Source organism: Petromyzon marinus, chromosome 29, assembly GCF_048934315.1.
Source record: "Petromyzon marinus isolate PM22_M1 ecotype Great Lakes invasive population chromosome 29, UKy_Petmar_22M1.pri1.0, whole genome shotgun sequence".
Classification (NCBI taxonomy): domain Eukaryota; kingdom Metazoa; phylum Chordata; class Hyperoartia; order Petromyzontiformes; family Petromyzontidae; genus Petromyzon; species Petromyzon marinus.
In genome coordinates this window covers 12,834,775-12,849,590 of record NC_133695.1, presented here as the reverse complement: position 1 = coordinate 12,849,590, position 14,816 = coordinate 12,834,775, and the positions used below count along the sequence as shown (strand labels likewise).

Sequence of the window (14,816 nt, the reverse complement as noted above, 5' to 3'; positions counted from 1 at the left end):
CGTGTGTGCCGCAGGTCGAGGGGCTTCGACGTGAAGTGGGTGGACGACGAGCACGCGCTCGGCCTGTTCAGCAGTCCCATCGCTGGTGTGTTCCCCTCCCTCTGCCATTACCTCTTTCGCTCTGCTTACCGGGATTTTTCTCTCTTACCGTCATCGCTGCTTGTTCACTCGGCAAAGTCTCGTCAAATGTCAACTGTCTTTTGTCAGGAGGGTCTTGCTATGTTTTCACTGTCGAAGGCGATGTCGCTGCGTGTAATCCCAATTGAGTAATTTTTCAGCATTGGGATGTTTGGCCAATACTGGTTAATATTAATGATCATTGCAACTTATAGAGCACCTTCCATCATGATATCTCAAGGCGATTTACATCGGTGACAAGGATGGGAATGGGTAAGAAGTGACCAAGTTAAAATAAGAAACGCCTTCTGAAAGGAAAATGATTTTAGGTGGGACTTGAAAGGTCCCGGACAGCCTTTGGCATTAGTTCCACAATCCAGGCACAACGTTTTTTTTATTGGGTGCAATTGTAAACAAGAGCCATATCGTGCATGAGTACATCTCATCGGCATAATCATTGGTTCACTGCAGCTCAAAGACTCAGTCCCTACAAGGTGTGTGGTGAAGTTAGGAGATGTCCATGTGCGTGCTCAGCATTTGAAGGCCTGAAGACCAGAATCGGTGATTTCGCCGACAATGTGTTCAGGGAGGCAGTTTAGTATCCAGACAGCATAGTGAAGAAGGGAGCTTCTGCCCAGGGAGCATGTTCTGGCAACAGTTTCATTTTGTGGTGTTTTTTTTTGCTATGGGAGGAAACCGGAGAACCCAGAGGAAGCCCACGGAGAACAGGAGACGAACTCCGCACAGAAAGGCGCCCGAGTTGGGAATCGATCCGAGGCCCCTTCTGGCTGCGAGTGACGAGTATTACCACTGCGCCGCCACCACCCTGCCGCGATGTGGCTGAGCGATAGAGCCTCCTCGCTGGCACGTTCAGACATGTCTCCCATCGTCGTCGTCGTTGTCACCATTACCATCGCCCTAGCAAGATTCCAGGGACAGAGAACTCTTATTATCTGCAGCCTGCAAGGTCAAGAAGAGGCAGCACTACTCTCTTGTGGATCCTCAGCAATTACAAACAGGCGAAATATTCACGTGGGTCAGGCTGCGTGTTAAAGCATTTATTCTCCTGGGCTTTTGCCATGCACTACAATAGTCCCTTGGTTAATGTCTCGAAACTGTTCCACGAAAACTACTATGAACTGAAATAACTGTTGAATCGAATTCACTTCTAAGTTGAAAAATAATTAAAAATCACCGAGTCTGCAAGAGAGCTTTTCCACTACCAAAACAGAAAACGTTATAATGTAAACAAAGCTAAGTCGAGGTCTGAACTGCTCATACATGTGTGTCGCTGATTGGCTGAGGGCATGGCTCAGCCCCACTTACGTGCGCTCGGATTGGCCGAAATTGGCGCCCCGCGTGCATAACGTAAATATACCATGAGTCAACATGTTTACGTTTGTTGAAACCATGGAATCCTATGGGAGGCGAAATGTTAACCGCAAAAACCGTTAACATATGTCACTGTTAACTGAGGGACTACTTTACTTACTGCGGGCATCCTCAGGTGTGGAAGTAGGCAATCTCGCTAAGAATGTTGGCATAAAACTACTAGCTAAAGAATATACACAGCAGGAACATCCCCCCCTATTGTGAAACAACTGCAGGCTGTGTATGTGAAACATAGCGGCACCTTCCTTTATAATAGCCCTATGCTATAGGAACGATGGCGGGAATATCACATGTACTCGTGATTTTGTTTGATGACAATACGGATGTTTATAATATTCCACAAAGCATGACTATTGGGTGCTCCATAATCATTGTTGGGCTGGGCCACGTAACGATCTGGCTAAATGTTGTTGTGTAATCCCTCTACCACTGATGGTTACATGACCTTGGGTGCCACTCAAATGTTCTCATTCTCAAGGTCACGCCTCCTGGTTGTATTTGTTTGTCGTTAAACTGAAGCTAGTGCGAGTTTAGAGACAATCCCTCAATATTTATGTACCGGGTGCTCAATGGAGTTGGACATGCATGACAGTCGATGCACACGGAACCATGGTAGAGGCATAGACCCAGAGAAGGGGACCCTGAGCAACGTGTGAATATCCATCAATCGTAATTATAATTCTCAGCCGTTGACTTTTACACCCAAACTAACCAATTGAGTGATCCCAGAAAACAGAAACGTCACTCTGCCACATGCACAGCCTCGCCCGAAACCCGCGGGGCCACACAAACGTCGCGCGTCGAGCCTAACGTGCGCTGCGGTCCGCGTGGCGCTGTGCACAGCTCAAGACGCGCTGGCGATGAAGCACGCACTGGTGAGGACGCGCCCTCTCTGCCGGGCGAGCAGCCCGACGCGCGACAAGGCCCGCCGCAACCCTGGTTAGCAGCGCCGCCACGGAGTTCGCTCGCCTCGCCAACGCCTCGCTTAAGGAGGCTGACTTTGCAATGAATAACGATAATACTAACGACTACCTTATTACTCTTTGGTTCTTTCGATAAAGTCACGTAGAAAGAAAAGAAAATAATTACCTAAAGAACCAAAGAGTAATTCCTGCAGTCACGAAAGCTTCAAATCAAATTTGACTACCTTATTTTTTTTATTTTACTGGGTAAGGCCCACTGAGCTACACAGCTCTTGTTCAGAAGCGGCTTGGCCACAAATGGCAGCTCAATGAAGTGGCTTATCACGTGGACATTTATATCAGCCCGATGCTCTTAAAGTCAATTCCTATTCACGGTCAATACCAGTGACGATTATCTGAACATTACCTGAACAGCTCCTGGGCCTGACCTAGGTGCAATGCGTAAAACATCGCCACTGCGGGGAGACAAAGGCGGACGGGTGCGGTGCCGGCCACCCAAACCACCCACCCCCTCGTGTGCCATGCCGGTACCCTCCATAGGTGCTGTTCGGCTCACAGCCCTTGTCCCAGCGGTCTGCTGAAGATCTCTTAGGGGTCTTTGTGTTTGTGCTACGTTGTAGAGTTCCTGCAGCCTGTGAGGCCGCGGCCCCAGACGAGCGCGGTGCTGGCTCGCCGCCTCGTGGCCGGGGCGCTGGGCGTGCGGAGCGGCGCCTCCCCCGAGCAGCGCTCCGCTGAACGCCGCAAACTCCAGGAAGCCAAAGGTGAGCGCCACCGCTGCTGACACTCACCTGGCTCCTGATTCAGTGGCAGCAGCAGCACAAGTTCACATATAAGGTCAACCCTTGTTAATTCAACAAATATGGGGCTCTGGCCTTGCCAAATGATCCAATATTCCGAATTATATACAACTAGCGGGAAGTACCCGGCGTTGCCCGGGTCTTAAAAATATTTTAAAAGTACTCTTAGATTCTAACAGCAGTGCGTACTGACTGTGGTGGTACCTGCTATGATTACAGCAGTGCATACTGTGGTGGTACCTGCTTTCACTGCAGCAATGCATACTGTGGTGGTACATGCTATGATTACAGCAGTGCATAGCGACTGTGGTGGTACCTGCTATGATTACAGCAGTGCATACTGACTGCGGTGGTACCTGCTATGATTACAGTAGTGCATACCGACTGTGGTGGTACCTGCTATCACTACAGTAGTACATGCTGACTGTATAGCAGTATTTATCGACTCTATAGCGCAAAGTACTCATCTGACAGAGTGGCGTGGTAAGGCGTAGTCCCGTGCAGAGCCTCCGGCCTCACCTAGATTGTCCAGCCAGCTGAGGTGACACCTTGGCAGGCTGGGGCTGGGCTGCTACCCCTGACCCCCCCCCCCCAGGCACAATGTCCCTGGCCGCTCTGCAGTAATATCTACGACCTATAGTGGTAGCATCTACCGACTGTATAGTAGAAATAACTGGACGCATCGGGGTGGGGGGGACATGAGACAGTGAAGAATTTACCTGAGCGTCGTTTAGTGTATTTTTCTAGGATTTATAACGCGAAAGAAAATGTCCCCCTCCCACCGAAGGCGTGCGACTTGGCATGGGCCATCCTCCCCACCAAAGGCGCGTGAGTTGGTATGGTCGTGCACGCGTCATAAATAAATAATAAAGCGCACAGAAATCGCACTAAATCGCAAATTAAACTAATTTCAAGTTGACGGATGTGAAAGAGGAAGAGTGCTTGCTCACGGCGGGGCTTACAGCGTGGTACCTGGCTTTTTTTTAAGTACAGTGAGGGAAAAAAGTATTTGATCCCCTGCTGATTTTGTACGTTTGCCCACTGACAAATAAATGATCAGTCTATATTTTAATGGTAGGTTTATTTGAACATTGAGAGACAGAATAACAACAAAATCCAGAAAAACGCATGTCAAAATTATTAAAATTGATTTGCATTTTAATGAGGGAAATAAGTATTTGACCCCCTCTCAATCAGAAATATTTCTGGCTCCCAGGTGTCTTTTATACAGGTAACGAGCTGAGATTAGGAGCACACTCTTAAAGGGAGTGCTCCTAATCTCAGCTTGTTGCCTGTATAAAAGACACCTGTCCACAGAAGCAATCAATCAATCAGATTCCAAACTCTCCACCATGGCCAATACCAAAGAGCTCTCCAAGGATGTCAGGGACAAGATTGTAGACCTACACAAGGCTGGAATGGACTACAAGACCATTGCCAAGCAGCTTGGTGAGAAGGTGACAACAGTTGGTGCGATTATTCGCAAATGTAAGAAACACAAAAGAACTGTCAATCTCCCTCGGCCTGGGGCTCCATGCAAGTTCTCACCTCGTGGCGTTGCAATGATCATGAGAACGGTGAGGAATCAGCCCAGAACTATACGGGAGGATCTTGTCAATGATCTCAAGGCAGCTGGGACCATAGTCACCAAGAAAACAATTGGTAACACACTACGCCGTGAAGGACTAAAATCCCGCAGCGCCCGCAAGGTCCCCCTGCTCAAGAAAGCACATATACATGCCCGTCTGAAGTTTGCCAATGAACATCTGAATGGTTCAGAGGACAACTGGGTGAAAGTGTTGTGGTCAGATGAGACCAAAATGTAGCTCTTTGGCATCAACTCAACTCGCCGTGTTTGGAGGAGGAGGAATGCTGCCTATGACCCCAAGAACACCATCCCCACCGTCAAGCATGGAGGTGGAAACATTATGCTTTAGGGGTGTTTTTCTGCTAAGGGGACAGGACAACTTCACCGCATCAAAGGGACGATGGATGGGGCCATGTACCGTCAAATCTTGGGTGAGAACCTCCTTCCCTCAGCCAGGGCATTGAAAATGGGTCGTGCATGGGTATTCCAGCATGACAATGACCCAAAACACATGGCCAAGGCAACAAAGGAGTGGCTCAAAAAGAAGCACATTAAGGTCCTGGAGTGGCCTAGCCAGTCTCCAGACCTTAATCCCATAGAAAATCTGTGGAGGGAGCTGAAGGTTCGAGTTGCCAAACGTCAGCCTCGAAACCTTAATGACTTGGAGAAGATCTGCAAAGAGGAGTGGGACAAAATCCCTCCAGAGATGTGTGCAAACCTGGTGGCCAACTACAAGAAACTTCTGACCTCTGTGATTGCCAACAAGGGTTTTGCCACCAAATACTAAGTCATGTTTTGCAGAGGGGTCAAATACTTATTTCCCTCATTAATGGATGGGTGGATGGGTGAGTGTGTTGTTGTGACCTGCAGTGTGGTGAGTGGGTGGATGGGTGAGTGTGTTGTTGTGACCTGCAGTGTGGTGAGTGATGGGGTGAGTGGATGGGTGAGTGTGTTATTGTGACCTGCAGTGTGGTGGTTGAACGCAGTGTGTCTTGAGACGAGACAGTCTGCTAGACCGAGTCCTTACCATGGGTGGAGGAATTAATGAATGAATAGTAACCTTGGTGGTCACAATGCGAGAGTGACGAGGTGACATACATTTTAATATTAATGTTCTTTATTCAGAAAAAAGCCTCCCTGAGTCTCAAGATTATTTTTCATGTGTATTATAACTAGAAGTCGTGATGTAGTGCGATTAGAGAATACACACTCGCAAGAAAGGGATGTAGTGAGTTGCGAGATGTAAGAGACGGAGATGCAGTCACTAAAGGCATTGATATGAATACAGTAGTCTCTCTCGGTGTACGATGCCATCGATTTACGATGTTTCAATTAACGATCCGCCTCCCATAGGGTCCCATTGTTTCTATCAACGACAAATTTTTGATGAACGATATGTTTTACGATATCACGCGGCCAATCCGAGCGCTCCTGAGTGGACTCTGCAAACCTCAGCCAATCAGCGGCGTCCTTTTATGAGCGTTTTAGAGCAACTGGCGGCTATCTTTTCAATGTTTGATGTTGCGTTGCTTATGGAAACAGCTCTCTTGAATACTTTTTTTGTTTACTTAAAAGTTAAATAAGATCAATAACAATGGCCCCTAAAATGAATGTGAAAAAGGACAAGAAAATTGCGTGTTTAAATATTATAAACTATGTTTTTTTTAGGGTGAAAAAGGTCAACTTCCTATTGTCTTGGAACAAATTAAGCTCTTCAACGTGTATGAACCATAATTGTAATTAACGATGGCTTCCGTAGAACCAATATCGCTAACCGAGGGACCCACTGCACTGCTTAGATTTATCCACACGAGATGGAGTAGAGAGGATAGGAGGGAGATGAGTTCAGACCAGATTTAAAAGAGATTATAGGATATGCACGCAGGGGAGATGGAGGAGACAGATAATACACGATAAGAATTGTTCATTAGAATATGTAAGAAAGATGTGAGAGCGAGAAATGGGAGGTAATCTGTGGGAGAGCGGTGCATTTAGAGCTGTTGGATAGGAGAGGTGCTGTGTCCTGGCAAGATGGAGAGGAGATTATTATTCATTATTATTATTTACTTTTTTACAAGGCGCAGCAGACCCACACATCTGAGGACGTAAGTTGGGTTGTCTTGTTGGTTTTATTTCTAAATGGGAGAATCTCAGCAGTCAGGCGCAGCTGCTCAGGCCGACAGCGTTCCAAATCTGAGGGCCAAGGACCCGAAAAAACCCCGAGGCTCCGACACGTTTTTGCTGAGAGTGTGGCTGACAGAGGAGCACTCCTAGAAGGGCCTCGCCTCCCGCATCTAATCCCGCCTGGCTTCTATCCACGTCACTTTCTGTCCATCAACCTTTCCAAAACTCAAATGATCTTTTTGCCTGCCTCCCGTTCCCCTCCTCGCTGTCCCACCATTTCTCTACCTCCTTTTTTGATGTCCCCTATTTCCGCAGCCCACAACTTTGCTGGTACCTGTGACTCTTCCCTCACCGATCACATTTCCACCACTACCCGTGCTCACCGGTTTAATTTGTTCAACATTCGCAAAATCCCACTGATTATTTCCACCTCTGCTGCAAAACTCCTCATCCATTCCCATATCAATACTCATCTGGTCTATTGCAACTTTATTTTTCTCGGTCTCCCCATTTACTCTTTTGCCCCCCTTAAACAAATCCAAAACAACTCAGCTTGGCTCATATTCAACCTCCCCTACAATTCCCATACCTCGACCCCCCTCGCGCAACTGCATTGGCTCCCTGTCTACTACCTGTTCTAATTCCTCACCCTGGTCTACAAATACCATCATGGACTTGCCCCACCACATCTTGCTACTCTCATATATTTCTTGCCACTCTTGTAATTTCACACATCACAGATTTGCCCCCCATTGCGTTCTCATCTATTTTTTTCACCTCATCTCCACCATTACATTCACATTTACCATTTTTTATTCTCTTTAAAGCGCCTCGGTTAAGGCGCAATATAAATTACGTTACAATAAAGCGGCAAGTGAGGGACCTTGACGGGAAACGTACGGAGATCAAAGTGTGCACAGCAGTGCCCCGTCGAGCCACACTCAGGTGGCCCCTCCGCACATCACGTCACAGCGGTGGCGACGCGTGGAGCCGCATGGTCAGAAACTCGCCGGGAAAGCCGCCGCTGGGCGCTGCTCTGGTAAAGCAGTGGGGATGATGCCGGTTGACCGGTTACATAAATCGGTTGTGGGGGGGCGCAGCGGTGGCGAGATGTATGGAAGGATGTCGCGGGTTCGATCCCGACCCTGACGCCTGCTGTATATTTGGAATTTGCGTGTCTCTCTCACCGTGTACATGTGGATTTTTCTCGAGGTCCTCCCGTTTTCTCTCCACATTTAGAATGAACACACCTTTAGAGTATTTGACTACGATAAATTTCCACGATATAAGCCACTTTGTTGAGCGATAATTTGTGGCCAGGTCGCTTCTGAGAAAAAGCTGCACCGCTCAGTGGGCCTTACCTGGTAAAATAAAAAGTTTAGTTTTATAAAATATGAGCTCGTGGCCAGTTTGACAGCTCTGCTCTAACCTAATTGGTGTAATGAGCACCAAGGTTATGCAATGTTACCAACGCCTTTGGCATATTCAACCTGAATGATTAACTGAAAAATGTATCAAGTTATGCTTGTTTATTTTTTATTTGGCAGATAAGAAAAAGCTGATTGCCAAGCAAAGAGAAGACATCTGGGAAGGAAGTGTCTGAAATAGCCCCGCAGAATATTTCTTTTTTTATATTTAATTTAAGATATTGTGTTTGGTACGGGCCTTAGAGAGCCTGTTTATTATGAGGTTTAGAGAAACTTTTTTAGCTCAAGGTTTAGAGAGACCGTGTTTCGTATGTGGTTTATGAGACTGTGTTTAGTATGGGGTTTAGACTTGAGTGGCATTTATAGAGACTGTTTAGTACGGGGTTTAGAGAGACTGTGTTAACGATTGTATTTAGAGAGACTGTTTAGTATGAGGTTTAGAGAAACATTTTGTTCAGGGTTTAGAGGCTGTTTAGTATGAGGATTAGAGAGGCTGTTTAGTAGATATGTGCATATATGAAGCTACCATCATCCATTGCAATGATAACTGTGCCTGTTTTAAAAAAAGTTACTTCAATGGATTAGCAGTAGTACATTAGAAACTCCTTATTTTTGGGGTGAGAAATCAGCTCCCCTTTCAATTGGCGTGTACCTCTTAACACATGGCTGCAGACATCTCACGCGTGCCGATGTGGCCGTGTGTTTTCACTGTCGCGGTACCGAGTGGTGGCGCGATGGGGGGTTGATATCCACTGCTGGATGAAGGCCACCCCTGGACCGGCGGGCGCCAACTCACGGTCTCACGATAAACCATCGTCATGCAAACTTCGGTCAACCTCGCAGCAGCAGGAGCGGCTTTTGGCGAGCCCATCGAACGAAGACGGTTACCGCATCGCGCACGCTTTTGGATGCATTTCTGCTGCCGTCTGGAACGGCCCTCCTACTGCTATTAGGAAGCCACTGGAGCAATGCACTTTTAAATCTAGATTGAAAACGAATTTCTTTAAAATAAATTTTTGTGTTTAGTTTGTCCTTCCCCCGCACGTCCGATTATCGCAGTTGGCTACGTATGGTGCACAATAAGTTAAACATACAGTACATACAGTGAACATACAAGCACCCATACACAAGCATCACTCCAACGTGGACACTGAAGCAGGGAGTGGAACAAAAAGAGTAAAATTATACAAAGCGGCGTGGAGAGGTGCATGCTGAGATGTACACTTTGAGACAGCAAAATTTAATTAGAAGCGAAGTTGACATGATCACCGTAAATGAAGTCGGTGGGTGTTGTAGCAGCACACATCACTGCTAGAGCGGAAGATAGCTGATGATCTCGACCGGTGTCGGGGTTGGCAGCTAAAGGAGAGATCGCGCCCCAAGAGGGCGTCTGCCGTGGAGATGGAGCAACGCGATGAGCTCGGTTGCCGGAATGGGATTGTAACATCGCAGGGTCTTGCGGTTGGTGACATCATGAGGCCTTCAGCAGTGAATAAATGGTGGTTGATGAGGCAATATTTAAACAATAATCTCCGCAACCATTTGAATGTGGATATTGTAAAACTCGTGAAATGTAATATTTAAAAACCCTTAGTTGCACCTATGTGACTGGTTTATGAGTCGCCATTCCAGTTCGTATGTGGAGTGTTTGTGTGTCTCAGCACTGCGGCTGCAAGATGCACATTCTCGGTGTCAAAACCAGGGCTGAGCACAGCGTGAGGACTTTGTACAGCGCTGCCGACGCGCGTCCACACTCGCAGGCGATCCCCTTGTTAGGGGCCGTCCATAACGCACCTGGGGGGGCGGGGGGCGGGTCAGACATTTGTGACGATGTGTGACAGGGGGAGGGGAGGTGAGAATTGTGACGTCACATCAAAATGCGCAACTTTAAATAGACAACACGTTCTACTTCATTAAATAGACTTTTTAGTAAATATTTTCTCCTACAACAGAGTGCAGCGGCACATTAAATACGCACCACAATGACGAGTTTAAAGCGATTTGAAGCATGTGTTTTTTTAGGGGGAGGGGGGCAGAGCTTTGTGACGTCATATTTGAGGGGGGGGTCTGACTTTTTGTGACGATGGGGGGGGGGGGGTCAAAATCGTCCAAAATCACGTGACGTCCTTTATGGAAGGCCCCTTAGGGGAGCGGTGGCACAGCGAAGTGGCACAGCGATTCGCTCTGCGCAAGGAACCCCCCCCCCCCATGCTCGTCGGTCGTGGGTTCTGGAGTGCAGTCCGTGGCCTCGCCCCGGAGGACTTGGGGATAGAGCTGGGTTGCGTTTCAGAGTGGTCGCGTGTAACTTCTCATGATAGCGTTCATAAAATGTCTAAACAATAAAGTGTTGAAATAAAGAAGCCGCTTGATTCGCCGCCACATCTTCCTCTCCACGTAAAAACGCCGAAGTATTTTTTTTACACATCCCATCAGCCACAAAGATTCTCGGAGTGCATAATGTTCAGCTGCATTTGTTCAACACAAGAAAGCAAGAAACACTCCAGGCACGCGGTTTACTCCAGTACCGATCTCGGAATGATGTTCTTGCCTTAATTCAATCACTTTACTTTAAACCTTCTCCTCTTGACATCCTTCTTTATGCCCCTTTTTAAATGCTTCACTAAACTCGCTACTACGACTGCGCACCATCGCCAACGCTTCATTTGCAGCTGGGTGTTTCCCACCATCTTTAAAAATAGGACAAGTTTCACCACAATGTCTGAAGAAATCCAAACTCGACACTGACAAACCTACTAGTTACCGGCATCTTGCTCAACTTAAGACTCATTACATCTTGCCCAAACTTTTGTCCCTATAAATCTGCCTACCATCAGACTTACTCCACGGAGACTGCAATTACTAGAGTCTTCGACGAAAATTCTTTGAATCGTCGACTCCGGTGCAATCACGGCTCTCGTTGGTCTGGACATTTCATTATCTTTTGATAATGTCAATCACCTATAGCTTACCAGTCTTGAGTCCGACTTTGGAATCAGAGGATTAGTCCTAAAATGGATCTCATCCTCCTTGGCTGGGAGGACCTCTGTTAAAATCGGCGAATCCACATCCACAATTACAAAGCACTCATGCAAAGTCCCCCAGAGCTCAGTGCTGGGACCACTATTGTTTAATAGCTTCGGAATTAAATACCACTCCTGTGCTAATTATATTATTCACCTCAATAAACACCACTAATGCTCAAGGAATTGAAAATCTCTGAGTGCACAATAACCTTGCAGCACTGGTTCTGGTCACATGATCTTTAAATCCAGCCACATCTGAATCCATCCCCATTGGCACCCGACAACGGTTCGGGTCACCCTCTCTTCCCTGCAATATTACGGATTGCCAGCACCACCATTCCCTTTACGAACCGCATCAAATTCCTTGGTGTCACTCTGAATTCTACCTTCTCTCTGGATATTCACGTCAACAACATCATCAAAACTTGCAAATGTCATCTCAAGGCTCTTCGACACCTACATTCACTCGTTTCCATCGACATTGCCAACACCCTCGCCTGCAGTATAGTCGGCTCTCACCTAGACGACTGTAATATCTCTACAAGTCATTAGCCTCAAATGTCAACGGTTACATAACCACCTTGCTGGTGTCGTCCTTGGTGTCCACCATCGAAGACTCGACTCGGCCACCGCTCTCCATACTCTTCATGGGCTGCCTTTCGCCGGCAGGACAGACGAGGAAGTCGCACGGGACTTTGCCATCGCACCTTCACCGGCTCCGTACCACCACACCTCGCCTCACGACTCTCGCATTGCACTGAAGCTCACAGTAGAACCCTACGCAGCAGCAGCAGCGTCACTCAAAATCTGCTTCTGTACACTACGCTACTTTGCACTATACTACTACACTAAACACTACTATACACTACACACTACTATATGCTACGCTACTATACACTACAATGCCGTAGCCATGGAGTCAACATTGGGGGGGACCAAATCTTCCAGGGTGTCTGGGGGTCCCAACCCAGAAAAATATCTACATTTGAAAACTAATTTCCTGCCTAAAATATAAAAAAAATCACTAACACATGGGATGGACTTTTTATTTATTACAATAATGTCTAATAGTGTATTGTATTACATCGCTCTGTTTTTACTTTTTTTTACCGTTTCTTGTTTCATTGTATGTAATGTTTGAGATTAGGGATGAATAAAGTACAACCATAACCACAATCATATAAACAGCAATCTATGCATTGATTTATACGAAGACAAGTCCAGATATTGTGGCCAAGATTTAGCAAATTGTTGTTTTTATTTACATAGCATAGCAATTATTACTACTTTTTTTAGCAAAATATTGGTGGGGACATTTTGTAATTACAATATATATTGGGGGGATATGTCCCCCCAATATATATTGTAATTACGGCCTTGATACACTTTACTACTACACTAAACACTACTACACACTACACGCCACACTACTATACACAACACTGGACACTACACTATATACAGACGACCCCCGCACCTACGACCTAATTGATTCCTGTACGACGGTCGCCAGTGGAGCCGTTGTAAGTCGAAGCCTCGTTTCCCATAGGCGCAATGTTATATATTGGGGTTCCGTTGCTGGAAACCCATTACCATAGAAATACCAAAATTTACCACGAAAATAAATGAAAATAACCCTAACAAACATTTATTGTAACTTAACATGACAGTCGTTGGGCGATCATAGACACGAGTTTTGGTCGTTATTGTTGGGGGTCTTATTTAAAGGTCGTAAAAGCCGTCGGAAGTCGGGGGTCACCTGTACAGCACTACACTGACAACCTCACGTCGGTTCTCTGCTGTCGCCCCCTCGGTGTGGAACTCTCTCATCACTTTGCACATCCGCAACAGCAATGCACTCTTACTTTCAAGAAACATCTAAAGGCCTCTCTATCTGTCCGGGTCAGGCTTTTGAGCAGCCCTGAGCTTGGCTCCGCACCCGAGTTATTGACTTGTCCGCAAAATCTTGATTTGAAGCTTTCGTGACTGCAGGAATCCACTCTCTTTGGTTCTTTCGGTAAAGTCACGTAGGTATAAAATAAAATAAATCACGTTTCGATTGCAACACGAGCAATCATCATCAGGTGGGAAAACCACATTAAGAAAAAATGGTTTGCTGCAAAGTGTGGTGCGTTATAAATGTCATTATTACCTCTCTATCGTTTTCAGTTTTCAAAAATCTTCGCGTCACTGCAGTGTGAACAGCGCACAACACAACATGACTGGGCCAAGTCCACGTCCTTCCCCAACCAGCACTCAGATCGCCCGCTGTGCGATGGATACCCGGGAAGCGAAACGCCGACAGGGGCCTGTGTTGATGACCAAGACTCTACACGTTCATGTCTTAAACGTTGTTGCCGACTCCCACGCTGCAGTTGAACGTCAGGCCAAGTGTGCACGCGGCAAATTTATTATTTTGTGTTGAAACTGCATTCAGCAGTATCCAAGGGTGGTGAGAAATGGCAAAAGAGAGGTTCCATCTTCAGTGACATTCTGTAGAATATTGAATCTAAAATGTTTGTTTCATTCATATGAACGAAATCGTTCAATAATTTTAAACTAAAACTAAACTATACTTTTTTTATTTTACCAGGTAAGGCCCACTGAGCTCTTTCTCAGAAGCGACCTGGCCACAAATTATAGCTCAACTAAGTGGCTCATCGCGTGTAAATGTAATACAGCCAAATACTCTAAACCAGTGGTTCTTAACCTGGGGTGCACGCACCCCCTGGGAGAGTGAGATGACCTTTCTGGGGGTGCGAGACATGGCCAGATTTTTTAAAGGTAAACCATCAAAAACACAAATAAAGCACGGGCACGTAAGTACAACTTTTGATTTAAAGCTTTCGTGACTGCAGGGATTCATATTCTTGGTTCTTTCGGTAAAGTCACGTAGAAGGGAAACAATAAAATAATAAAAATATAAAACAATAAAATTATCACGACGTTTCGACTGCAACACAAGCAATCATCATCAGGTGTGAAAACCACAGCAAGAAAATGTGAAAAAAGTGGTGGTTTTTTAACGTTATCACCACGGAAAGCGATTTGACAGTTTGTTCAGATGGACGAGGCCATCTACATATACAAACACAGAGACAATTTCAACCGAGATGGATTCTGGCTTAGCAATCATTGGAAGGATTTGATAAACCATTTCGAGTCTTAATTGATCACGCTTAAGGTGGCTTTCAGACCGCATCCATTATTTTTCGTCTTCCCCCTCTTCTTTTCTGAACATAGATGAACAAACTGCCAAATCGCTCTCCGTGGTGCTAACGTTAAAAAAACGCCACTTTTTTCAAAATATCTTGCTGTGGTTTTCACACCTGATGATGATTGCTTGTGTTGCAGTCGAAACGTCGTGAGAATTTTGTTTTATATTTTTATTATTTTATTGTTTCCCTTCTACGTGACTTTACTGA

General features: G+C 46.1%; 1 protein-coding gene across 3 annotated transcripts in view; it reads left to right on the top strand.

Annotated features, from left to right (window-relative positions):
* Window positions 1-10,728, top strand: part of LOC116947090 (uncharacterized) — a 30,308-nt gene extending 19,580 nt beyond the window's left edge. For all 3 annotated transcript variants that reach the window (XM_032962508.2, XM_076070408.1, XM_076070409.1), the window contains 4 exons: window positions 15-85; window positions 2,353-2,448; window positions 3,053-3,193; window positions 8,489-10,728. In XM_032962508.2, the coding sequence (XP_032818399.2) occupies window positions 15-85; window positions 2,353-2,448; window positions 3,053-3,193; window positions 8,489-8,544 (364 nt within the window). In that variant the 3' untranslated portion in view covers window positions 8,545-10,728. The remainder of the gene's footprint in view (window positions 1-14; window positions 86-2,352; window positions 2,449-3,052; window positions 3,194-8,488) is intronic.
* The last annotated feature ends 4,088 nt before the right edge of the window (window positions 10,729-14,816 follow it).